Genomic DNA, 27,133 nt, shown 5'->3' with positions numbered 1-27,133 from the left:
TTGCGCACAGAGAGAGAGAGAGAGGAAGAGGGGCGGGGGGGAAAGAGATAGTCTACTTTTGAGTATTTATGTATGTAGGGAAAAATCTTCCACAATTTAGTGTTTGGCATGAGACCAAATTTCCATGGAAGCTTCATATCTGAGGCACAAGTATTATATATACAAGCATTAGAAGATGTCCAGAAGTTAGCTACTGGGCATCATCAAATGGCAAGTCTGGTACACATACAGTGTCCACAGATATTTGTGCGCTTCTGCCGTATCCGAGACATGTAGAAAGGAAAATACCCACCCTATCGAGATGATGGGATGCTTAAGGTACAGGATACATAATTCACTTACTTCAACCAGGTGGATGTTTCACAACATCTATAATTTACTAACTAAATACGTCCCAAATTTTGAAATAAAAAAAGCACAAAAGAAAACTGATCTTAACTCACTCCAAAAATAAATTGTCATTCACAAGCAAGCTTAGTATCGAAGCTACTGAGGCATATTGCAAAGGACTGAAAAGCAGATAAGGGGTACCGATAATCCATAGTAAACACATCTTTGCCAACTTTTCCGAACTGGAGTAACACCTTGTCATGGTCACTCTGAGACAAAGATTGTGCAGGCTCAGCAGCAGCTACCAGCTGGAAATTCTTCACAGAAGCAACAGTGACACGCCCTCGAAAGTTAAGACACCAGCACTGAAGCTGCTCATGCCACCTTGGAGCCTTGTTCTTGAGGATAAGTGACCCGTCTTTCGAAAACCCATTCCTTAAAGCTTCTACATCAGTAGTGCTGAAATCTGAAACAGAAGATTTTGAACCAAAGGAGGGGAGTGAGGACAAAGAATAGTCTAGAGTAGCACCAGAGAATTCCATTGGGGTAGGAGCCATCCCTCCTGGCTCCATTGCTGAAGCTGGAATTGAGTGCATGATGCAATGCATCCGTCTTGGGCCTCTTGTTCCAAGTACATTCAATTCATAGGCAATATGAGCCACATTATAGCTTCCAGCAGGGACACGAGGAGAAACCTGTTTCGACCCAACTCGTCGACCTGCTTTATTAGTAGATGCGACTGCCCCACTATGAGGAGGCTGGCTATCATATACTGTGAACTTGGTGCCTAAAAAGTTTGACCTGCAAAAAAACCATGCCATCCCATAAACAAGTGATCCATTGAATATCAAGCAGCGTTCAGACATACCTTCAAAAACTAGAAGAAACATTCATGGTAAGTGACTGACTAACATAAAATTCACCTGAGTTTTCCTACATATGTGTTGCTTCCTCTGGACATATCATCTGCATTGAGCGAAATAATATAATCCGCACTCGTAGCACGACGAACCTTTCGAGCAGCCAACAGAAACTTTCCACTCTCGCCCAAAGCTGCAAGCCACAAGTGCATCAGACTAGGATTGCATATACTGATACACAATGAAAAATGAGGTGAAATGTATTTAAAATGTATACTAGTTGATCCAGCTAGAACACAAGCTTTATAAATAAGACCACCCAACTTTAGGCTAGATAGCACAACAACAAATTGTTGGAAACAGGAGAGAATCACTCAATCCTCAGGATAACCTTCAGCTCCAAATAGACTTAAGTCTCTTGATCACAAGAATGCTCACCTCACTCAGACTACACAGCACATAGAATAGATCAGAGAAAGGAGAGAACTCACAATATATTCGTCCACCAATCAGTAAGAAAAACTAGATCAATGGTGAGCACAAAAGACCATCCAGCAAGGTGGGGACAACCTGGACTGAGACCTCTCTGGATGCGCTGCTTGTAGTGGAACTTGGAAGGCTTCAGCAAGCTTGGATGAGTGAAGTGAGGGGGAAGGGGTGCTTTTATTGGAAAATGGCCGACCCCCTAGTCGGCTCCTAGGGCTGGAGGCCAGCCCTTTATGGCCGCCTTTTGCAGGCCCCAACCGACCCCCCCTGGCAGGGGTTCATTTCTCCTGCTGCTCCTGCACATTCTGGCACTGCCAAGCAGCCTCCTTGCTGCCCTGCTGCTGCACAACATTCCCCCCCAGCCCCCTATGATCCCTGTTGTCCCCTCAAATCGGGGGCTCACAAGTGGGGACATTAATTTCTTTCACGCCCTCCAAATTCCAATGGCACAGCACGCCATTGTGGGCTGATCCCCATGCGTCAAATGAGGTGCCCCATCTGCTCCCGTGGGAGTGCCTTTGTGAAAAGGTTTGATAAAAGTTCTCCGTTCATGCATGAAACACTGGCTTCTTCGCGATGGCGATGCAGCTCTGGTTGTCACAATTCACACATGACCACCGTCGCCGCCTCTTGAGTCACATCCATGTCCTCGAGGATCCACCTAACCCACAACGTCTCACATGCTGCAGTGCAAGCAGCTCGGTACCCTGCCTCTGTGGAAGAAAGGGCAGCTGAGGGTTGCTTCTTGCTCAGCCAGGAGATGGCCCCTGATGCAAGCACAAAACAATACCTTGTTGTCAAACGCTTGGTGTCAATATCATCTGCCCAATCTGAATCATACAATCCACCTAGCTCATTCCATGTGGTGTGCGCAATCCCGTACATGCAAGTAACTTTCGGATACAGTAGCAGTCATAGACCTGCCTTCCAATAATTCTCCCTGGGTTTTGCATAAAACCGACACAATAGCCCAATGGCAAACGAAATGTCTAGCATGGTGTTGGTTAGGTGGAGCAACCTGCCTACCAATCTTCAATACCTACTGGCATTCACCAAATCTGAAGAGTCTTGAATAATCAACTTCTACCCGACCTCCATCCGTGTCACAGCCTCCTTGCAATCCTCCATCTCAAACCGTTTCAGTATCTCGACAGTACTTCTACTACGAAATGAAAATGCTGTCCTTGTTCAATCCAAAGGAAATACTAGAGTAATCCCCCCTCTTTCATTTCGAACTCCTTCATGAGCAGCCTCTTAACCTGAGAGATCTTCCTTGTGTGGGCACCGGTAAGGATTAGATCATCCACGTATAGAATCAGTATTAGCCTTTTGCCCCCCTCTAAAAAGAGAGAGAGATTTGCATCTGATGGACTTCGATTCAACCTGATCTTGAAAAAGAACTCATTGATGCGCTGGTACCATACTCTCCAGGCCTGTTTCAGCCCGTACAAAGCCTTTTTCAGTTTGCATACCTTCAAAGCGGGCCCTAGAACCTGAAAACCAGGTGGCTAAAACACATATACCTCCTCGTCCAGGGTTCCGTTCAAGAATGCTGACGTCCATCTGAAATACGGACCAACCGCGATGGGCAGCGAAAGCAATCACTGTCCGAATAGTGACCATACAGGCTCTGGGGGCAAAGGTCTCGTCAAAGTCAAGTCCCTCTGATTGAGTATAGCCTTTCACCACCAATCTGTCCTTATACTTGTCCAAGCTCCCATCAGACTTGAACTTAAGTTTACACACCCACTTGGTACAGATAGCCTTCCGCTTCAAAGGCCTATCCACCAAGTCCCAGGTGTCATTCTTCAGATAGCGTCTATCTTTGCCTTCATGGCAGCCTGCCACTCTCAAATATCATTTGCCTCCTCAAAGGATCTTGCCTCGTCGATCTGAGCCACCATGGCAAAGTTTGAGCAAGGAGTCTTCATATTACGTTGAGACCGTCAAACTCCAAAACTACTCTCAGGGATGTCTGTGACCCATGAGTCTTGCAAGGTTCTCAGATACCACATGGTAACTTTTTCTCTACAGGGTGTCTTTGAAGGTAGCTCCAATGCATCCTGCTCCGCCTCTAGCTCCTCCGACTTGGCTGGGGGTAGAGCTGGAACTTCTTGAATCTCCTCCTGTGGGCTGGGGCTCTAACCACGTCTTGGCTCATGAGTATCCCTCGCTTCACCGGATTGAAGAGGTGGTAAGCCTTCGATTCTTCACTATACCCGCCGAAAATACCCCTCTTGCTCTTGGATTTCAGCTTTGCCCTTTTGTCCTTATGCACATGTACGAAAAGCATTAGAACCGAAAATCCTTAAACGAGAGATAGTCGGTTCTAACCATAGTATTCTTCATAAGGGGTCTTGTCTTCAACGGCCTTGGTCCTGATCCTGTTGAGGATGTGAACAGCAGTGTTCACGGCTTCACCCCAATAAGCTTTAGAGAGGTTCTTCCCTGTCAACATGGTCAAGCCCATCTTTGTGATTGTTCACTGCTTCCGTTCAGTGACCCCATTTTGCTGAGATGTGCGGGCTGTGGTGAGCTAGCGCTTGATCCCGTGCTTCTTGAAGAAAGTATTGAGCTCAGAGGAGGTGACCCCCCCCCCCCCGCCCCCTTCTCCACACCCCGGACCAATGCAAAATCCTTCCCTATCTCCCTTTCTACCTTGGCGTATGAATTTCTCGAAAGCTTAAAATTTCTTAGCCAAGCAATAAACCCAAGTCATACGACTAGAATCATCAATGAATAGCAAAGAGTAACACAGACCAGCAAATGAGTTTGTTGACATGGGCCCGCATATGTCGGAATGAACCAACTCCAACGGTCCCTTGGCCCTTGATGTGGCCTCATGTGGGAATCTCTCTTGGTGTTGCTTGCCCTCCAAGTAAGCTCTTCAGAATCTGTCAATGCCTATAATTGGTGGAAGCCCATCCACCATGTTTGCCTTCTACCTTTTTGTAAGAGTGCCATAGTTGACATCGCATGCCACAACTTTGAGCATCCATGGTCCCCATGTACTATTAAGGCATGTAGCCGGTTTAACCCATTCTCCTCGACTTCTTGGGCCACCACCTGTCCATTCTCCTTGATGTGACAATGACAGTTGTGACAGATTAGACGAAACTCTTAAAGCTCCTTGGTAGCATGCTAAGTGTCATCAGTACTAACTGACATGAGTCCACCTTCTGACTAATGGAAGCTAGTTGATCTCTTATCTCTTTGACCTTTGTCAAGTGGTCATGGACGGTATCTCGTTCATTCATGTTCATGTTGTAGAGATGATGCTCAAGATTGAAAATACGAGATGTGTTGTCGGTCTCACATAAATCCTTCAGAATAGCCCGCACCTCCACTGACGTATCTGCCATCTAGATATGAGAAATAATAGCAACTGCAGTGGTCACTATGATCATGGCAAGGGCTTGGGCATATTTATCCTCCCATGCTTTGAGTTCATATTCATCTACGGGCACCAGGATCCTCCCCTTGAGTCCACCAATTAGTGGGAAAAACTAGCTCAATGGTGAGCACAAAAGACCATCCCGCAAGGCTCGGACAAACTGGACTGAGACCTCTCTCTACTTCTCCTCCTGGATGTGCTGCCTGTGGTGGAAGGATTCAGCAAGCTTGGATGAGTGAAATGAGGGGGAAGGAGGGGCTTTTACAGGGGCAGGTAGCCCTACAAAATGGCCGACCCCCTACTCAGCTCCTAGGGCTGGAGGCCAGCCCTTTATGGCTGGCTGCCCGGCTGACCTGCCAGTCAGCCTTTCGCAGGCCCCAACCGACCCCCACCCGGGCAACCTATATAAGGGGCTCCCAGGGGGTTCATTTCTCCTGCTGCTCCTGCACATTCTGGCCCTGCCAAGCAGGCTCCTTGCTGCCCTGCTGCTGCACAACAGTTCCCCCCAGCCCCCTATGATCTAATGCCTCTTGTCCCCTCAAATCGGGGGCTTGGGGACATTGATCACTAACACAAATACCGTGCATGCATGAACAAAAAATCGTACACATGGTGGAGCTTGAAAATACAATGACCTTTCGGCAACAAGACCAAATCTTCAAAGCTAAACAGCAAAAACCATGCATGCATGAGAGAAAACTCTTTCACATGGCACAGTGATGACTTTTGACAAAAACATAGGCAAGCACCAGTGCAAATTGAGCGTTGATGTAGGTTCACAAATTTACAATAACAAACTCGATTCAAGTGTTAGAAAATACCCAACAGAGGGTACACGCAGCAGAAATAATGCCCAGGAGCTCACACAGTGTGCAGTGTGGGTGTGGAATCACAAACTTCTTTACTTATGTGCATACAATAGGTGTGCATACTCATCAATAGACAATGAACCAATCAGATAGAGAAACCACCAAATAATATATTTCCGTCCACAACTATGGACACAATACAAAAGAGACGGATCCAGAGTCCCACCAATGGTGTGGTCCTCTGATCTTACCACAAAAGTCCTTCTCCTATCTGCTGGCTATCTCTAGACTAGAGTCCGCGTGCTCCACCTCGAGCGTGAGTAGACTTTCCGTCTAGAATGATCTTCTCCACCTTGCTGTCTGGAAACCAGTCTAGGTGGGCAGCTTCCTGCAAGCTAAGTCTGCAGCACAAGGCACTTCTTTCTCCTCCTGACTGTAGGCCCAAAGAAAGCCCTGCTGCTGCTCCTTCTGCTGATGGAATTGCTGCTCCAGATGATGCTGAAATGAGGCTAAATGGCCTCTTTATATAGGCCCCAAGGCCTGGCCAAAAAAACCGACTCAGTCTGTTACAGAAACCGACTCAGTCTGTACAGAAAACCGACCCCACAGTTCCCCATTTATGGGACTGTGGGCTGCCCTTTTGGGGCACTCATTACAAGGGCCCTTGGCCCATCTTTCAAGGGCAGATGCCCTATAAATACAGGGTCCAGTCCCCCCCAAAACTTACTGCAGACAGTGCGCCTCCTGTCTAGATCCATCCCAATCTGTCCCAGCCATACTTCCGCACTTTTCTGGCCCTCTGTCCTGCACATAACAGATCTAGATGTGCTGCCCACATGACAGCCATGATGCTGTCTATGTGGCAGCCCTTTTCTCTCTGTTTCTGTTGGGTACTGCCCTAGGTCTCCCTCCCCCATGCTCTCCTCATATGGGGGCGTACAGATGGGGAGGTGACCTTTCCAACACCCCCTCTCACCGACACATCTCAGCCCAATGCCAACACGTCGATGAAGATGCTCCAGTAACTCCCTGGTCGTAGACCTCTGGAACCTTTCGGTGTCGAAATCTTTTCCTAGCTTTGCATCCAGTGGCTCCTGCTCCACCAGGTCCGGTTCCGCTTCCGCACACCATCCTGGTACACAGGTCCATCTCTGGTAGCACCTCCTGGTACCACCTCCTTCAGTCCCATTCCCGCCTCTGAACTCGAGCAACCCAGCCGTCACGATCTTCCAGTCGTCCCCCTCATAATGAGTGAACAACCTAGAGTCTTCCAGGCACCATGCTCTGAGGGTTTGTTTCAACCCGTCCTTCCTTTGGCAAGGTCTGTAACCAATGAATTTATCCAGATAACCTGGACCACGAACTCTCGCTGAGTTCTCAAGCAGGTATTCTTCTGGCTTCAGTACTCTTTGTCCACCACCTTCTAGCAATCTGCGTCCGAGATTTGAAGAAGCACCAAAACTTCCCCTTCTGCCTTCGAAGAAGGCCAATTCCTTCCAATTTCTTATCACCTGAGACAAATGAAGAGCAGAATCTCTCCACAGCATACTAGAAAGGCTCAAATGCAGAATATCAAATACATACCAGACTATTGTTCTGGATGAATGTTCGCTCTGAAAGCAAACCCTGTACCTCAATGAGGCACCCGCCAAGATCCTGTGTAATCCTGTACTGTCCCCTTCTGAAGTCCAGCATCCATCTGACCATGAGACCCCAGGGCTTTCCATGGAATCCACCCTCGTGTCAGTGTCAACAGCTACACACCTGGAAGGTACCAAGCGCTCCATACTGTCCTTCACCTTCACAAAGGCATCTAACTCCTCGTCGACCCAACTCTCTATGTCAGACATCCTTACTGTGATTTCGGGATCAACATACCTGACCTCGGTAACACTCGGTGATGTCACCAGGAACAATTCTTCGATTACCACATTAGCTTTGGCCTTTCCCTCTGAATCTGGGTCAGACTCCTGTTTGTTTTTCAGATCCGCCTTTTTCTTTCTGCAGTCCTTTGCAAAATGTCCGGGCGTATCACAATAGAAACACTTCTTCTTGTGCTTCCTCTTCGAAGTCCCCTCGTCATCAGAATCATCTTTATTGGACTTGCCACTGTTAGGCTTGCCCTTTCCCTTACCTGCGGAATCCTTCACCAACATCGCCTTGTCGTCTTTGTCCCCGTTGTAGAGCTTCTCCCGAGCTTCCTCCTGTAGCAGTAAGGGACACAACTCCTCAAATGTCAAAGGTTTGGTCCTCTGTCCTGCTGTCACAGCTGTAACAAAGCTCTTGAAACTCCGAGGCAATCTCCTCAGTACCATCAAGGCCAGATGGCATGAGTCTGTCTTCTGACCAATCGCTGCTAACTGATCCCGTACCACCTTGACCTTCGTCAGATGATCATGCACCGTATCGCCTTCTTCCATATCAAGATTGTAGAGTTGATGCTGAAGAAGCACGATCCGGGAGGTATTATTTGTCTCGTACAGATCCTTCAGGGTGGCCCACGCCTCTACTGACGTCTCGGCCAGCTGGATATGCGGAAGAACAGAGTCCGCCGTAGTCCCTATGATTATTGCCAGGGCATGGGCATCTCTTTCTTCCCAAGCTTCAAGCTCCTCTCTGTCTACTGCCATGAGTACCTTCCCTTTACTGTCCACCATGTCTGCCGGCTTCGACTCCTCTCCTGTGGTCAGCTTCCACAACTTCCGAGCCACTAAATGACTCCGGATCTTCACTTTCCAGATCGGGTAATTGGTCCCGTCCAGGTTCCCGGACTCTCCAAAGTTAGGGATAGTGAAAGAGAGAAAACTGGAGGAGGAGGAAGGGATAGCAGGGGCTGAAGAGGCTGTCGACATCTCTGCTGTATATACCACACAGCAAAATCAACCAAACTCAAATGCAGTAACCCAGAACTCTGAACGCACCTGACTGAACCTGAGTCACCCTCCTTCTCGCAAGGGCACAATCCTCCAGTCGTGGAAGTCGATTCCCTAGAGCTTCTGAATCAGGGTCGTCCTTCAGCAAGGTCCCTGCCTTCAGGCTCCCACACCTGTGAGCCTCCTACTTGGGCTCTGATACCATGTTAGAAAATACCCAACAGAGGGTACACGCAGCAGAAATAATGCCCAGGAGCTCACACAGTGTGCAGTGTGGGTAAGGAATCACAAACTTCTTTACTTATGTGCATACAATAGGTGTGCAGACTCATCAATAGACAATGAACCAATCAGATAGAAGACCACCAAATAATATATTTCCGTCCACAACTATGGACACAATACAAAAGAGACAGATCCAGAGTCCCACCAATGGTGTGGTCCTCTGATCTTACCACAAAAGTCCTCCTCCTATCTGCTGGCTATCTCTAGACTAGAGTCCGCGTGCTCCACCTCGAGCGTGAGTAGACTTTCCGTCTAGAATGATCTTCTCCACCTTGCTGTCTGGAAACCAGTCTAGGTGGGCAGCTTCCTGCAAGCTAAGTCTGCAGCACAAGGCACTTCTTTCTCCTCCTGACTGTAGGCCCAAAGAAAGCCCTGCTGCTGCTCCTTCTGCTGATGGAATTGCTGCTCCAGATGATGCTGAAATGAGGCTAAATGGCCTCTTTATATAGGCCCCAAGGCCTGGCCAAAAAAACCGACTCAGTCTGTTACAGAAACCGACTCAGTCTGTACAGAAAACCGACCCCACAGTTCCCCATTTATGGGACTGTGGGCTGCCCTTTTGGGGCACTCATTACAAGGGCCCTTGGCCCATCTTTCAAGGGCAGATGCCCTATAAATACAGGGTCCAGTCCCCCCCAAAACTTACTGCAGACAGTGCGCCTCCTGTCTAGATCCATCCCAATCTGTCCCAGCCATACTTCCGCACTTTTCTGGCCCTCTGTCCTGCACATAACAGATCTAGATGTGCTGCCCACATGACAGCCATGATGCTGTCTATGTGGCAGCCCTTTTCTCTCTGTTTCTGTTGGGTACTGCCCTAGGTCTCCCTCCCCCATGCTCTCCTCATATGGGGGCTTACAGATGGGGAGGTGACCTTTCCAACATCAAGATTCTATTACACTATAAGCCGAAGAACTGCTCAAAGACAAAATATAAACCATTGGCATTTCAGCAGAGGAACATAAGAGATGGAGGTTGTAGGCCAAAAGGAAAGCTTACTTGCATTTAGCCCAAGATATAGATAATAGGTTGCAGAAGTCCTGTCCCGCTTTATAAAACACTGGACAGTATTGTCCCTGGGCCCAGGCTGCAAATACAAACATACATCAGACATTACATTACAGATGGCATGTCAACTAGAAAGAAGCATCAAACTTTTAACATATACCACATAATAGTGTTGCAATCCCCACCATACACAGAGAAAATTTGTTCTTCCTTGTTGGAACCTTGTTGGTTAATTAGGAAGGCCCCCAGATAGTTGACGCTTCAAAATTATTGTCTTGAGCTTCATGCTGATGGCCTTAATTGCTGCTCACTGATGGCTATTGTAGGTTAGACTTCATTGCTGAACTGCAACTGGAATGAATGGAACTTTTGGCCCATTGGTGCCCGTCCCCCTCCCCTAGTCTATAATCAGCCTATAGAGGATGGACCTGGTTAGCAGAATGTTAAGCTGGACAAGCTGTTGAGCTGGCCAACCGCCAGCTCAGCCAACCTGTCATATCCATAAAACCGGTGGCTAACTCTGCTGGAGTGCCTGATGCTGTGCAAACTGCTTCTGTCCTACTACCTGTAGGCCACCTATATTGCAGTCTATTGTACAACTGCTCCATTGAAAAAAGGGATAGATCTCGCAAAGCCCTAGTGGAAATCCTTGAAAACTAGTTGGGTAGAAGAATAGAAAAATGTCCTAGGACACTTTTATCTCTTGTTAACTAGGTCACTTCCTAGAATTATTATAAAACATTGATGAGGCATTGTGGATTTTTTATTATTGATCATAATAGCAATGTGCTGAGAAAAACTTGGAATTATTATGCTGCATGCATTTGAACACACATCTATGAATTTAAGTTTTACCTAAAGTTTTAAGGTCAATGCTGTCACCGAAATTTCAAGATGTTTTCTAAACTTTTAGATTAAATGGCCATACTCTTTCATTAGAAAAAGTTTTTTCATAGTTTTTAAGTCTCTAGTCTAATAATAACTATAACACATATGTTTAGCTTGCTTTTAAAGTTATTTAGTCATACTTACAATGATTTATGGACTCAATATTAAATTTTTTAAATGTTGATAGCTAGGCAAATTTAATCTTTTGCACATTACTTGACATGTATAATAAGTTCCAAACTGATATTATGGAGTAGAATGAGTTTTTAGGGGACCTAATATGATTTACAACATCAAATTCAAACCTTATTTTGATTGTTGGTTACACTGCAATTTATGCTAATTTCAAGATACAAGGATTAATAATATCTTAGGAACCTTAATTATACTTATATAGTGGATATAGCCATGGACAAGTGATAACAACAAAAAATTATTACAAGTAGACACTTATGGATACTTTGAAAATATAAAGCAAGATGTGCTGTGAAACCTATTTTAAATCCTCCTTGGACAAAATACTACGTCACTATACTTTTGTGGGCACTTTGTAATCTTGTGTGATGCTTTTTAATGTTCCTTATATTTTTAAAAAATAGTCTTATAAGCCTACCTTAAACTCAAGAGAGGTGATCCTCAAAAAATATATCTAGATCAAGTTGTGGATTTTTTTCCAAAACATCAAAAGGACACTTTTATGTCTTGTTTTGCTACCAGACTAGTGTTACAAAAGCTCAACCCTGATGTGAGAAGTACTACTCACATAAGGTATTACGCTGTCAGGTGCTACTATACAAATGAAATAACTCCAAAGCCTATGGCCAATAACTAATACGACCCCTAGACCTCAGGACGTCTCATAGTTCTTAAATTCCCTACTACAAATCCCTTAAATGATAATGTAACTTCCCTATTGCAAAATCCTTTAACACAATATTACATTGCCATTTAAGCCCATAGACTCTATAACCTTTATTAATGTCTTTTACAAAACCTTATATCTAGATGAATCCAGGAACATGCCCAAACTCGTCCTCTAAAAACGCAACATAGAGTAGTTTCCACCTCATGATAGTCACTCATAAGGTGGAAACCATAAACTCCATCATGCATAGCAGGCACTAGCTACTATGACATCCCCACTGACGTCATCAAATGCCCAACACTGGGTGGGTGTAGACCATAGTATAAACATATGCTCTTACACATACAAATCCCACACACCCACACATACTTGAGCATCCATTTATACAAACACCCATCCATTTATACAAAGGTGTTTGTACTGAGTTTCTGTCGGCAATCTGGAGGTGAAGGGTAGACTCAGTCGTGACAAAGGCTAGCACTAACCTTGGTGAGAATGTTCATAGCTACCCACAAACCCTTTCACAATCTCTACAAAAAAATAATACTCTTCGGTTAGTTTGGTTTAACATGGAATCATCTGGCTCTTCTTTTATTTCTTCTTCATCTTCTTCTTTCCTTTTTTTTTTGACGATGTTCCAGAAGCATTGCAAATGCATGTATATCCACAAAATAAGTCATCTTATGGAGCTTGAGACCGAGCAGCCAGCTCGTGACAATTCTAGGTTTGAGAGAAGCAAGAGGATTGACAAAATATGACAAATGAAGAGAGCCAGATAAACTTATAGATTGGACAAGGCATTTTGAGGTATATTTATGTACTTGAGAAATAAGAGAGCAACATAAATTATCATTACAATCTTGAACTTGAAGGTGATGCCTTATTATGGTAGTGAGTTCACCGAAGTGAGGAGAATCCTGTCAAAGTTGTTGCAGATCTCCTCAAAGCTACCTTCCTTGGATATCAAGGGAATCTCATATTCAAGTCGGAAAGACTTCAGCAATTTGAGGAAGAATGTGTGATACCACTCACTTTTGAAAACTCTACTTGAATTCGAAGGCAAAAATGAATGTACTCAGTATCTCACCTCAATCAGACTTAGTTTCAAACGCAGCAAGCATAAGGGCAAAGCAACTATCCACTTGGTAGATAGTGCGACTCCAGATAATTCTCTTCTGATACTAGTTGTGAGCATTGCATTTTAATGTTAATGTGTTTGGACCCCATGATTTGATCCGCATGCTGGGTCGAATTAATAGGAATTCACTTCATGCTCATTAGATGAAAACAGTACTCATAATGTTATTGATGGGGCCAGAGATTATGACAGGACAGGGACCGACCTCCTTCTTCGCCTACAGTACGACTCTGGGCAAGAGAGTTCTCGGGAGGATGCAGAGCCGCCCCCCCACCCAGCGACCCAGCTGGTACGCACAGGGTATTTCCAGGTTCTTTTTGCAGGCATTCTGGAAGGCCTTGTGGGAGAGCTGGCGACCGCACAAGATCTCATACTTCCTGTGGCTTCTTGCCCACAAAGGTCTTCCAGTGGGGAGCTGGTTGAGGCAGATAGGCCAGGACGGTTGCTGCCAGATTTGCCATGCGGATGAGGAGACACCAAAACACTACCTGTGGAGCTGCACTCGCGCCCAGGAAGTGTGGAGGTGGACTTTTGGGATTCTTACTCGCGCAGCACCAGAGCTAGGATTGATCACTTGGGGCGCGTTCTGTTGGTGCAGCACCGCACCTGGTCTTCATCACTTATTCGAGGCATGCCAGCAGGACCCCACTTTCCTTATTACACAGGGGACGTGGGGACCGCTCGAGGGTCTCCCACAGCACCTAGCAGAGGTTGATACAGGAGTCCGGGAGAGGCAGCCAGTCTGGGAGATTATTAGCAGCATCACAGGGTGGCACATCTGGACTTCGCGCTGCGCGCAGATCCTAGGTGGCACCTCCTTATCGACTGCCCAGATCATGGCGGAGATTTGGAGTGAGATTATTCATACTCTCAGAGGCCAATGGGACCAGATTCAGGGAGACTCCCGGGCCGGTCAGGAGAAGCGGAGACGCTTCCTCCGGGCTTGGGACACACATGGCCTCTTCTTCGCGCAGACTACGCAGGGCCTTCGGTGGCATTACTCACCACCCCGATGGCTGTTCATTCATACTCGTCTTATCCCTCCGTGAGAGGATGGTTTATTTTGCTACCTTTTAGGGCTGCGTCCGATTTGTGAACGCAGCCCGTCAGCTATAAGCTGACCTCTTGTATCTTGTTCTCGAAGTAATATAATTAGCACTGTTTTTTCGGGAAAAAAATAATAATAATAATAATGTTATTGATGGTTCTCTTGTGCAGAGCTCAACATCCTTGTGGTTCCTAGTAGCCACTATTACATAGTCAATCTGCACATGGTGCCTAAAAATCCTGGGAGGAGATGGTCCCAAGTCTTAATGTGGAGACCCAAAACAACTCCAAGGAGATGTCCTTTCATGTTATGAGATTAAATATGGTAGACATGTTGCTCGAGATGCAGTGGTTCTTCACTAAGATCCATGTAATTCACTTTCAATATAATGGAAAGCTGTTGGCTCTTCAAGGAGATCTTCATGGACCTATGGTTAAAATGGCAAAGGAAGTTCCCTTGAGTCTGCCTCCTAGGCAGAACGTTGACCATAAGAGTGAACTTGTGCCAAATGTGTTGTAGAGAAGCTAGCCTAGTGCCTGCTGGTTTACTCTAGTTTCACAGCCTAAGTAAGCAGAAATATTAGCAGGGATAACAGTAGATAAATAGAAGCTGGCTGCCAAGATGACTCCTCATCTGGTAATCCTTGCCATTTAATGAAGTACTCAGTATAGGATCTATTCCTGAGAACTTTGTCCCTGAATCCAATGATTCTCTCAGGTATATACTGTGTTCGTCCTTCCTCATCAATCGGTGGAAGCTCCTCTATAACCTGGTCTAAGGGACCCGAATATTTCTTCAAGAGAGACACATGAAAAACATTGTGAATTCTTGCTGAAGGAGGAAGCTGCAATCTGTAGGCTACATTCCCAATCTTTTGTAGTGCCCTATAAGGACCATAATAACGATGAGCCAACTTACTATTGGTATTTCCCTTTAATGAAGCATGCCTAGTCTTAGGAAGCCTGAGGAAAACATGATCTCCTTCTCCAAAGAATATCCTCCTACGATGCTCATCTGCATACTCCTTTATTCGAGCTTGAGCTTTGACCATGTCCTCCTTACACAACTAGAGAATAGCTGCCATATGGGTCCAATCATCAATAGCTTGTTGATTGGTCATAGCCTCATCAAAAACGGTAGATGGAATATGTACCTTATAGCCATACAAAGCCTCAAAAGGGCTCATCCCAATAGAAGAATGTTTGGTGCTGTTATAGCAGGATTCAGCCAGATGCAGTCATTTGTCCCATGTGGACTGAGCATCAAAACAGTAATGCCTGAGATACTCTTCTAGCCACCTATCAACTATCTGTTTGTCCATCAGTTTGGGGATGGTAGGCTGTGCTAGGAGAAAGATGAGTACCCATAGCTGTGAATAATTGTTGCCAAAACTGTCCCATAAATTTGGCATCACGATCACTTACTATCTCTTGTGGCATGCCATGTAATTTAAACACTTTCACCATAAACCGAGCAGCCGCCATAGATGCTGAATATTGTGTCTTAGTGGGAATGAAGTGTGCTTGCTTAGTCTGTCCACCACCACAAATATACTATTCCATCCCTTTGCTGTGACAGGTAAGCCTGTCATGAAGTCCATAGTAATGTGGGACCATTTACCCTCAGGAATGGGTAGGGGCTGCAATAGTCCTGCTGGTCTGAGATTTAAGTCCCTGTTTTGTTGGCATGGCTTGCAACATTGGACAAATCTGTAAACATCTCTCCATAGCTCCTTCCATATGAAACTCTGCCTAACTTTGTCATATGTTTTGTACAGCCCTATGTGCCCTGCCATTGGAGAAGAGTGCATCTCCTGTAAAACCAGAGTCATTTCAAGGTAAGGACAGACCATAGGACCCTCAAATATTTCCTGTCCCAAGCTAGTCTTTCCCCAAAGCAAAAGAGATGGCTTTCCAAAGTTCAAAGTTATGATTTTGAGATTGAATATAAGGCAGGGAAGGAGAATATTGTGGCTGATTCACTTTCAAGAATGTGGGCATGTACTTTGAGTTCCAATTCAGAGGTTTATAAAGAATGGATCCATGGTATACAAGAGGAATATCTTTCAGATAATGAAGCCGCACTCATATTTCAGGACCTACAAAACCCCTCTTGTGAGAACCATCCCAACTACAAGCTACACAATGGTTTGCTGTGGTATAAAGGGAAAATTTTTCTCGTGGAAAATTCAGCCTATAAGCTACCCATAAACATAGTGGTGCCACTTTTCTATAGCATGGAGTATAGCCAGCATCTCTTGCTCATAAATGTGGTAGGATAACTCCTTGTCATCCAATTTCCTGCTCTCACAAGCAATTACTCCATTTGGCTGCTTTAGGACAGCACCAATTCATCTCCCACTAGCATCAGCTTCAATGGTGAAAGGAAGAGAGAAGTCTGGGCATACCAACATAGGAGCTAAAGATAGGGCAAGCTTCAAGTGCTGAAAACTCTTTTCTGCCTCAAGAGTCCATCTAAAAGAATCCTTCTTTAGCAAGTCTGTAAGAGGTGCAGCTATCTTGGCAAAATGCTTTATAAACCTTCTATAGAATGAAGCAAGACCAAGAAATCCTCTGAGCTGAATCACATTGGCTGGCTGAGGCCACTCCACGATGCATCTCACTTTATTAGGGTCCACCTTTATCCCCTTGCTGCCCAGAATATGACCCAAATACTCCACCTCACTAGCCATGAAAGTACACTTGCTCATCTTGGCAAAGAGTTGATGGAATCTGAGAACTTCCAGAATCAATTTCACATGTGCAAGGTGTCCCTCCTTGGAACCAACAGAGATCCGAGGTCGTTACCACTGTCTCTTCAGAGACAGCTCCGGGCTCCTTTCCAGATTCCTCGCCTACCCAAATCAAAGATGCCTCATGGCCTTCATTCACGAGGGGGTCCAACACAGAGTGTACTTACTCAGGCGACGGGGCTTGGCCATATCATCAGACACCTCTCAGAGCAGGATCACAGAGTTCTTCCCATCAAGTGACATTGATCGTCTAGTCTCTAGCCGCAGACGTGACAGAGACCCCGACCTGACGACCGCAGCACGACACACGAGACATCGAGGGGACACACTGATCACTCTGGAGGACCTCCCATCATTGTTTAGACCCGGGATACGTCCCACGGGAGTCACGGTGGCTCTGGTCTTGCGTCGAGCCTCGTCCAGGAGACCGAGATGCACGGCACCCCTTGACCGACGCCAACATCCCATCACCAGCTACGCACCAGCCAGGGCGACATGACATACGGAGGATTCCACTCCGCTCCAGTCTTTTTTCTTTTCATTGTCACACCCAGATGTATTTGATTATGTATGATCAGACTTAGGATTCAGCACGGGTGATGATGCTCGTATTAGTAGCTCCACCCTTACTGTGATTTGTATCAGGTTTTCTTTCAGTCTAATAGACCCATCGGTCTTCCGAAGACTCTAATAAAATTTCTTTCTTTCTTTCTTTTTCCATTAGCCACTTGTACCTGCAAGCCATGGTCAATAGTGGTGGGCTGTAATCTTACTGCCTCAACAGATTTGGAATTTATGAAGCTGTGAGTACTCCCACTGTCAACCAATATGTGGACTGATCTGCCTTTGATTGTCCCTTGTAGCCTAAGTGTATGGGCATTATGAGACCCCATAAATGCCTCTGGAGAGATGCTGTAAGTAACAGATTGGGTATCCCAAAACAACTCGTCATCATCCACACAAGAGTTCCCATCTGATTCTCTGTCCACCCCTAAGTGATCATCAATTACCTCAACCCTCCATTGATGGCATTTACGTGAATATTTGGACTGCAATTCACCATCAGTCGTGGTATTAGAAACAATACACCAATCTGGGTCGAATGGAAAAGAGGGTTCACGTTTGGAATCATGGAAACATCATTGTCTCCATGATCATCACCTACACAGTCATGGAATTCAACCTCTGCAGTAGTGTCTTCATAAGAAGGGTCATCATCAAGCTCTAAGATCATACTCAGTTTGGCACCTCATTTGGCTTTACACACATTCTTATGGTCTGGAGCCCATTTCTCTCCACATTCACGTTTGGAATCATGAGAAACATCATTGTCTCCATGATCATCACCTACACAGTCATGGAATTCAACCTCTGCAGTATTCATAAGAAGGGTCATCATCAAGCTCTAAGATCATACTCAGTTTGGCACCTGATTTGGCTTTACACACATTCTTATGGTCTGGAGTCCATTTCTCTCCACATAATTAGCATAAATTCTTCTTCTTTCTGTCCTCTATAATAGCTTGTGACAATCGCTTGACCACTCTATCCTTCCTGTCCTTGGGGTCCTTAGACCTACGTGTACTAGAGGTATGCATATCTCCTAACCTGAGAGATTTCACCTTGGCCCCATTGCTGCCATAAACAGTAGGATATCTCGGGATAGGAATGGATGCTGTAGTAGGGGGTACTTGCTTGGGAACCAATGGAAAATCGCTCTTGTTGCTAGGCCTACTGTCCATGTGCCTAATGCCCAATCCTTTCTCCTTCAAACTGTACTTAGGTTCAGAAAGTTCTGCCAAACGCATTGCTTCCTTGAGAGTAAGAGGTTTGAGGGCTGTCACATCAGCAGCAATGCTTGGATGAAGTCCATAGATGAATTTGAGCAGCCTACTTCTCTCATCAATACCATGAGCAAACAAGGACAATTTCCAAAACTGTTTATTATAGTTCCTCACAGAACCTTGCTGAGATAAGTCATACCATTGGAAAACAAGCTTATATCTAGCAATAGAGGATACGAATTTCTGAAACATCTGCTCCTTAAATTCCTCCCAAGATTGAATAGTGACCCCTCGTTTTGAAGATTCCTCCTCCAGGAATGAGCATAGTCCTCCATGTGTAGGGCTGCAAATCTGATTTTGCTTTGATCACTCCTAGGATAGAACAGGAAATAGTCTTCCATAGGAGTGCAGGTATCCCCCTTGAACTTTGATAGAATAATCTTATCCTTGATATCCTTGTCTTGATGAGAAAGACCCTTAGCCTCAACAGATTTCACTGTTTGGATTGGGGACAAGGCCTCACAGCCCTAAGATCAGGTCGTAGAGACTTATATCCATTGAATCTGTGACATAAAACATCCACTTCATGACTGTTTTCCATAGTAGGAGTGTTTCGTGAAAGCTCCTTGCATTGGTGGACATTTGGCTGGGCAGTTCTTGCAGAAGCCATGACACCCACTGGTCTTCCAGTAGTATCCTGATTAGGAACTTCTTCTTCATCATCTGAATCCCCACAAAACTGCTCCAAAGGTCTCTTCCCCTCATGTATCTGAACCTTCTTGATCTGGTCCAATTTCCTGCTGAGTGTGGCAAATGAGTTTTGCATCCTCACTCCATTTGCTTTTATTTCATTTGTAACTTCTCGAAGTGCCTGTATTATGGGATCAAGTGGACCACCTCCTTGAGGTTCCATACCTAGAGCAGTCTGCACTTGAGAAGGTCCCTCCATTTAAGCTTGCTCACTTGGCAGCAGGAATGACATTTTGATCCTTATCAATCATTAGGTCTCCATCCATGGCAATACCCCATGATGTTATTGCATCAACCACCAACATTCTCCACGTGTGGGTCATCTTCTACTGGTATCTTCCTTGATTGGGATCCAACTCTCTTGGGAGCCATAGAGAAGATCAAAGACCAATCTAAGCATTGTTTAGGATCCAAAAGTACACAGGAGCATATAAAAGCACTGTTAGAACATTGTTGGTGTCTGAACAGTAGATTATAACTGTCCAGGGCAGAGAGTTCACTGCCACGTGGCAAATGCTGACTGGACAGCTCACAATTTGACCAAATGGACAGATCTAGGGCTCCAATCTCCAACCCAGTGTTCCATTTAGGGTTATATAGCAAAGAATAGAACCATTTAGCATGGAAAACTAGGAAGCCCCAAATTTCAGAGAAACCATAACTCCAGAAAGCTAGAAATGCACCTGCTGGAGCAGATTTCGAGGTACCTGATGGGGAAAATGGTCTCTGATGGACCTCCACCTTGGTGCAAAGCTTGCAGCAGCTGAGACAACTCAAATTATACAGGAAATGCTGAAAAGCCCCAAATTAGATGGTAGTGAGGCTAAGAAAACCCTGATTTAGTACCTGCTGGAACACATTTCGAGGCAATTTCAGGAGTGAATGAACTCTGATCAGTCTGAAACTTGATACAGGAGTATAATCAGCTGGGTCGAATCCATCTATGCAGGAAAATCGCCACTTGGTTCAGTAAAACCCTAATTCACAGCAGAATCAGTGAAACTGGCAGCGCTCATAGAACCTGAGTAATGCTGACTCAAACCCTGGAATTTCTTGAGGGCTATTGATCTGCTGATCAGGCTGAACACAATGATGTAAGAATTGTTCAATTCTGAGCACATTGAATCCTGGTCCAATCAGGGGCTGCCACGTGTATATCTGAAGATCTAGACACCTGGCCGTGACAGAATATTGCAAACAGGTAGGCCCCAACCTCAAGATGATGTGCTCCAATTTTCAGAATCAAATAACCACATTTTCCGATGAAATTCCCTAGAAAAGTGTTCTGATACCACTGTAGAGAAGCTAGCCTACTACCTGCTAGTTTACTCTAGTTTCACAGCCTAAGTAAGCAGGAATAATAGCAGGAATAACAGTAGATAGTGAAAATGGGAAAGGACAGCGTGCAGATCTATATTGGTACCTGGAAATACATGTAGAACTACCACTAGTGATGGGCTGCACTAGCAACAGGCTAGGAAACCAGTCCTAGTTCAAACAGCCAAGAGCATTGTAGGCTCAGCTGGAAAGAGAACAGCCAGGAAACACCCCCCCCTTTTATAGGTTTGGGCCCAGCAACAATAGCAACATGACTTATGGGACAGCCTCCCTAAGATGCCACGTGGCAACATTTGGCTGCCCACTTGAATGCTACTCACTTACAAGCCCTTTTTAAAAGAACCTACTAAGGGTCACCTTTGTTACATGTGCAGCCTGTGTTCAGGCACTCGTATGAGACCAGTTCAACTAAGGAGGATGAAATTATGTGACAACTTCAAGATTACCTCCAACTAGAACTAGTAAGTCACCATGGTGTGTACCAGTGCTCTTGGTTAAGAAAAAAGACACATCTATGAGTTTATGCATATTCTATAAGGGTCTAAATAAATTGACCATCAAGACTACTTGATGAAGATCGATTTGAGAACAAGCTATACTAGATAAGGACATGTGGGAAAGAGGCTGTGTTTCGCATGTGATTCAGTCATTATGAGTTCTTGGTGCTTCCATTTGGACTCACTAATATGCCATTAGATGATAAATGATCTCTTTCATCAAAATCTCGAAAAGTTTGTTGTGCCTTTCTTGATGATAGCTTGATTTATAGCAAGTCTCTTTTAGAATCTAGGCACCATCTACGGAGAGTGTTGTCCATACTTCGAAAAGAGCAACTCTTTGTGAAAGAGAGGAAGTGTAAATTCTTGAAACAGGAACTCACCTACCTAGGACACATCATTTCTGGAGATGGTGTCTGCATGACTTTGAGAAGCTCAAAAAGGTATGTGAGTGACCTATTTTAAGAACAATTTTGACCCCTCCTTGGATTTGTCAATTTCTTCAAGACTTCTATCTGAAATTATGCCAAGTTAGCATTGCCCCTCTTGGATTTGTGTAAAGTAATGAAAAAAGGGGGAGTACCAAAAAGTATAGACCCATTGTCAGGACAAAGGAGCTGGATGAGTGTACAATTGAAACATGAGGTTGTTGGTATTTTAAGGGTCACCCCGCTGAGCCTCCAGATGAGGGCAGGTAGACCATCAGCATAGGTTAGAGTCCAGGTGGACTGTCACAGGGACAGATCTGAGAGGATACAGAGTCTGCTGCGCAGGCCTGCTACAGCAGGCTATACAGAGGCTGTACAGGTGCTGAGCAGCATACTGTCAGATCAGGACAGCAGATCGGTACATGCACAGGGGCCCCGCAGCTGCAAAGGCTGCATAAGGGCAAGCATTATAGGCCCTGCAGACAGCATCAGATCGACAGAAGGGCAGGAGGTCGGGGCAGTGCCAAAAAGGCGTGAGCAATGAGGATTGCCACGTGGCAGCCAGGCGGCTTATTTGGAGAAACTCCAGTCGGCAGTCTGTTGCAGATCTGCCACAGATTAGGTCAGCCCAGTCTGTGGGCTGGTCGCCTAAAGCAGGGAGCATCCAGCCCCTATATAAAGCCCTTCTTTTAAAGAGTATATTGTTAAAACAAGATAGTTCTTTTGAAACGTGCCTATTCAAAGGGGGCAATCCAATCGGACTCATGTGGAGGACCGTTGTTAGCTACCTCCAAGAAGGGTCCATGTTCACTCTCATTGGTGAGCTCGTCTGGAGCTTATGGTCCAGGGTTCCTCGAAAAACACTTCGCCTTCGAAATCTATGTGGATCAGCCACTGGGATTTCCTTGTTCAGGTGAAGCACATGGGTGCAGATGTTGCCAAGAGTGGAGATGGATTAAAACATACCTTGGGAGCATGGTGCTTGGCAGGATCCATGCTGTGCTTGGATTCTGAGGCGGACAGATAGATAGACCAAAATTGCTAAGGAACGTTGGTGGGTTCGTAATCGAGAATGGTGGTGCCATAAACCTTTGGTGCTAGTTGGATGGTACCTAGTGAACAACCTAACAACTTGTATGATAGTCATAGATGTATTCAAGGAGCCCTTAGCAATCTAGAGACAATTTTCATTGGCCTAACTTGAGGAGGGATGCCAATACTTTTAAATAAGTAAGAAGTCTCAAAGTGTCACTCTTATGCTCTTCTTCCCTCCCCTTCCCATGGATATAGGTGTGAGTTGGGCGCTTCTAGTGTCTTCCATGTGTTTGACACCCACTCATGGGCACACCCTTGGCTTGCCCAAGTGTTATATGCACTCATTTTCACACAAAAATTCAAGGTGTTCAAGTTCAAGGCCACTTTTCACATGTAGGCTGCCTTAGATACGTGGTTTTGGATATGGCACCATAGTGGAAACTTGGTCCTTTATTAACTTTTGCTTGTCTTCGACTTACCCAACCAGAATCCCCACGGTATGACAAAGTACCACTTCAATACATGACCCCATGATTTTGGTCTACTTTGCCCACGTCCACGACCACAACCCAGCCCATACCTTCATTAAGATGGGAAAAGCATTAAATGGATTTTGTGTATGATCAGCGAAGAGCGCCTTGTTTGACCAAAACTCACTACAATTGACCCCCTTAGTAAACAAGCTCCCTTTGGTTCATTAACAAGGATATATGAGCTCCTGAAATAGCCAAACTTTTCATTTGATATATCTATAGACTTCATGGCTTACCTAGATCCATTACTTCGATAATGATTCTAAACTTTAAAGTCATTTTTGGACAGCCTTATTTGAGAACCACAGTACTAAGCTTCAAACTGAAGCAGCCAATAAAGCCATAGACAGTATGATTACGGCCTTTGAGAAGGATCAGCCTAAGTTACCGTATCAATATCTACATTTACTAGAGTTTCCCTACAACAATACTACCCATTGATATACCCAAAAGGCTATGCTTGAGGTCATGTGTGGTTTCCAGGGCAGCAGATAAAGAGCAATATGCAGGTGGCTTCAGCCACTCTGAAGATATCAAGGTGGGTACACAGTCGGCCACTCAGGCTCGCACCTACTCCGGCAGCGGATGTCATCTTGGGAGCACGATGGTGGCACTAGTTCAAAGTCCGACCAGAATATCAGCACCAAGGCTTGGATGTCAAAATCCCAAGCCATGGGTCCAAGTTCATCTATTGGATTAAGGGTGTTCCGCCTCGACCTTTGATATCAGTCATTCAAGGGGTTCAATAGTATTACAGCAGAATACAGTCTTACAGCAGGCAACAAAGTCACAACAAGACCAAGATGCCTCTCTCAAACCCAGTCTTCCTCCGTCCCTATCAGCTATATGCACTGAGGAAAACCACAAGGAGCATCATCCTAGAGTATAAACCCACAGCACATATCCTTACCAGAAGTTAGCACCAGATCCAGGAATTCAGTACCTGCAGATCAGGATTCATGAGCTTAGCAACCATTTCTGGATTCATGATAGAGGTCTCCAGAACAGGATTTATCAGCCAGGTATACCACAGCCCATCACCTCCATCAGCTCGACGGGAGGGCAGTTTCATATATTGGTTCTAGTTTCAGCAGAAGGGGATGTCACTGGCATGCTGGACTGCCACGTGGGCTGCCCAATCAGCACGCAGCAGGAATGCCACAGGCAGCCATGTCAGCTGGCTCCCACGTGGACCACCACGCAAGCAACAGCCAGCTCAGCAATCCGTACTGCACAGGTGCCACATCAGCAATGACATCAGCAAGAGCCACGTGGCAGTGTCAGGTGCCACATTAGCAGGTTGGTGAATAGGGAGCAGCTTGGTCGGTGGCAGGAAGCTGCTGGTCGGTCAGTTTTACGCCCAAGGGGGGCCTATAAAAGGCAGCTTCATTCTCCATCTCACAGTTGGGCATCCTATCCTCAGTTCAGCAGCAGTTAGGCCTCACCGCAGCAGACCAGCAGGGTGCCTCAGCCTCTCCAAAGATCTAGTGAGGATTCACCTCCTCTAGGTAGTATAGTTTCCTTCCAGTTTTGCATTGAGGGTTCCAGCCCCTTCATATGGTTGTATTCAGCCCTTAGGGCATTGGCAAAGCTAAACGAATTCCTACATAAGGTCACTCTCTCTCTTTGCTCTAGGATCAATAATACATTTCACATAGACATAAAAGGAAACACAACTTAGCAAACAAGCACCACTTTCTTTGGCAAAATGCTGGCATCAAAGGCAAGAACTCGGCTTGGACAGAACGAAAAATCTTCAATCAAAGATCCAGTAAGACATAAAAAGGGCACCAGTGGCAAAATCCTATCCAAACAACCCGGCTAAGGGCTATAGAGGACCAGACATTATATATATATATATATATAGATGGCCATGTAGAAAGTTTGCACTATTATCAGTCAGAAGAAGGCTACGCTGAACAATGTGCTACGAATAGCTCATCAGCACTTTGACACATCACACGCCGCTAGAGAAGTTTTCTTTGGATGATGTCTCTGAGAAAAGCCTATATATATATATATATATATATTTGTAGATCAATTCTATGGTGTTTCTTCGTAAGTTCCTGCCGTTAGCAACTATTCACAATTCCATGCACTATACATAACCCTGTGATTCTCCGCTATAGACATCTCAGGTTGAAGCTCCTGGGAAAGCATAAAGACATGGACGAAGAACATCAAGTACTCCCATACGGACCTACTTAATGTAGACTACTGTACAGTGTAGACGAGGTGTCGAGAAATGATAATTGCATGCAGCCCCAGGGGATCGCACAATACCATCCACAATATTGAAGCATGGGATTTGCAATCCCCGCTGACAGCACCGAATGCTTTCCATGTTGGAGTCCCAGCGGTCAACAGAATACATTTTTCTGCCTTATTCGGAAAAGTGGGGCTTAAGGTGTAGAGCAAAAAGCACGCGAGCACAATTATCTAGGCCAATCCACCTCACGAAACCATTTCAAGAAACAAAATCATTGAAACGTGGCCAGAAAACCCTGCGATTGTGTTTTCGGCCAGGAATGAGTGCATCACCTGCTTCAATGAAATGGGAAACGTCAGCTTGCCACACTGTTCCGGTGTCTTCACGAGTTCTTTCGCTATCTCTCTCCAGTTCCTGCAGACGCAAGCACAAGCTACTACGTGTTTCCGAGACGGCCACAAGCCTTCACTGGCTTCGACCCGTTGAAGCACATCTCTAAGAAGCTCCGGTGGCATATTTGCCCAGCAGCTCTGTTGTTGAATCTGGTTGCTTACTTGACTTTCATCGAGAACCGAAGTAAGAGATCGAGACCTGTGATGATAAGAAAACTTGACATCGAAGCTTCTTCTGGAGATGCTACCAATGCCATCTTTCATCTCCTGAAACTCCCGGATTATACCTTTGAAGGGCATTGATAGGCAATTATTTCGCACAGCTACGCTTTTATATCACTCTCCGCGCATACGATAACATATGTCCCCAAACGACTCACAAGAAAAACCCGATTTTGAGCAGTGCTGTCAGCAAGCACACCATAAACTATTCATCTGAAGCGCGCTGACCAGGTCAGGAGTGCGTTTCATAGAAGGTGCTGCTGCCGGCGAATGCAAAAGGCTCCGAAAAGGTTGGAAGAAGGGGAATTCGAGCAGATCGGTTGTGGGAGAAGTAGAAATGCAAAAGGGGAAATTCAAGAGGGAAGCATGATCCGAGCAAAAACGGAGATTGTCATCGTTTCTGCGAGTTTACAAAGGGATGAACAAAGTACAGTATTGTTGATGATCAAGGGAAAGTGGGGAGCTTGCGAGCTCTGATGAGAACACGGGGAAGGAGCTAAGTGTTTAAAAACAAGGTGAATTACATTCAAGAGGCCTGCCCTTGGTTTATGTCTAAGTATCTCTCTGCATGACCAAATGAAATTAGTTCCTCCTCTCGTTTTGTTGTTTGTCCAAATGTGGTCGATTGTGGACCCATTTGCTAGTCCATCAATTGTGTCATTTCATGATGTTGCGGCTAGTCAATCAATTGCGTCATTTCATGATGTTGCATGCATGAAGACTTTTTATGGCTGCGCTTACACTTACATGGTTGATGTTAAAGTCCCCTTTTGTTGTTGTTGGTGTTGTTGGATCGATATGATGAAGCAGAGTCTCCAACGATTGAAGAAGCGCTCTTGGTGGTTCTTGGATGTGAAGGTTTGCTAGTAGAATGTGTGGGGGTTCTTGGATTAATTCGAATATTTATTTGTTGTGAACATGTTTTGTAGCATTGGTGTAGAACAAATGTGGGACGTTTTGTTTTTGCAATGGTGTTCTGAGATATTGGTTGTTTATGTATGAGATGTCTTTCAACGTTTGTTCTCCAACTCTAATTTTGTTGAGAATCTTAATGTATTGGCTATTTGTTTGTCACATTGGAGTGTGAAGTTCGTACAAAGATACTTTGTCTTGCCAGAATGATGATGTCATCGCTGTGTTCATTGTTTGTCCCATGAAAATCCATGAATCTTTTGTTGGGCTAACTTGACATAGATCTCCACATAAGAG

The 27,133-nt window shown here is 45.3% G+C and overlaps 2 protein-coding genes across 2 annotated transcripts; both read right to left on the bottom strand.

The window, feature by feature from the left end:
• Positions 1–86: 86 nt before the first annotated feature.
• LOC147902352 (tubby-like F-box protein 3) lies at positions 87–26,454 on the bottom strand. The gene is made up of 4 exons (XM_087373429.1): positions 25,643–26,454; positions 10,037–10,124; positions 1,254–1,383; positions 87–1,131 (listed from the first exon to the last, which is right to left on the bottom strand). Exons 1-4 carry the CDS (start codon positions 26,000–26,002, stop codon positions 459–461), a joined length of 1,251 nt encoding a protein of 416 aa, XP_087229555.1. The 5' UTR covers positions 26,003–26,454; the 3' UTR covers positions 87–458.
• On the bottom strand, positions 5,496–8,035 carry LOC147902353 (uncharacterized). The gene is made up of 3 exons (XM_087373170.1): positions 7,758–8,035; positions 7,464–7,643; positions 5,496–5,637 (listed from the first exon to the last, which is right to left on the bottom strand). Exons 1-3 carry the CDS (start codon positions 8,033–8,035, stop codon positions 5,496–5,498), a joined length of 600 nt encoding a protein of 199 aa, XP_087229296.1.
• Positions 26,455–27,133: the final 679 nt, after the last annotated feature.

The sequence above is a fragment of the Dipteris shenzhenensis genome, chromosome 4 (assembly GCF_047967505.1).
Source record: "Dipteris shenzhenensis isolate YYH24624 ecotype China chromosome 4, Dip_SZ_1.0, whole genome shotgun sequence".
Lineage (NCBI taxonomy): Eukaryota > Viridiplantae > Streptophyta > Polypodiopsida > Gleicheniales > Dipteridaceae > Dipteris > Dipteris shenzhenensis.
Note: the sequence above shows the minus strand (reverse complement) of the source record. Positions and strands in the feature narration are given on the sequence as shown.

Excerpts from the sequence above, each read along its gene's own strand:
- LOC147902353 (XM_087373170.1), bottom strand. The coding sequence starts at position 8,035 with ATGTTGGTGAAGGATTCCGCAGGTAAGGGAAAGGGCAAGCCTAACAGT. Across the intron at positions 7,644-7,757 it reads CCGAGTGTTACCGAGGTCAG|GTGTGTAGCTGTTGACACTG; the intron begins GTATGTTGATCC and ends GGTACCTTCCAG. Across the intron at positions 5,638-7,463 it reads TCATCCAGAACAATAGTCTG|TGATCAATGTCCCCAAGCCC; the intron begins GTATGTATTTGA and ends TATTTGTGTTAG.
- LOC147902352 (XM_087373429.1), bottom strand. The coding sequence starts at position 26,002 with ATGCCCTTCAAAGGTATAATCCGGGAGTTTCAGGAGATGAAAGATGGC. Across the intron at positions 1,384-10,036 it reads ATATCTTGGGCTAAATGCAA|CTTTGGGCGAGAGTGGAAAG; the intron begins GTAAGCTTTCCT and ends TGTGGCTTGCAG. Across the intron at positions 1,132-1,253 it reads ACATATGTAGGAAAACTCAG|GTCAAACTTTTTAGGCACCA; the intron begins GTGAATTTTATG and ends GTTTTTTTGCAG.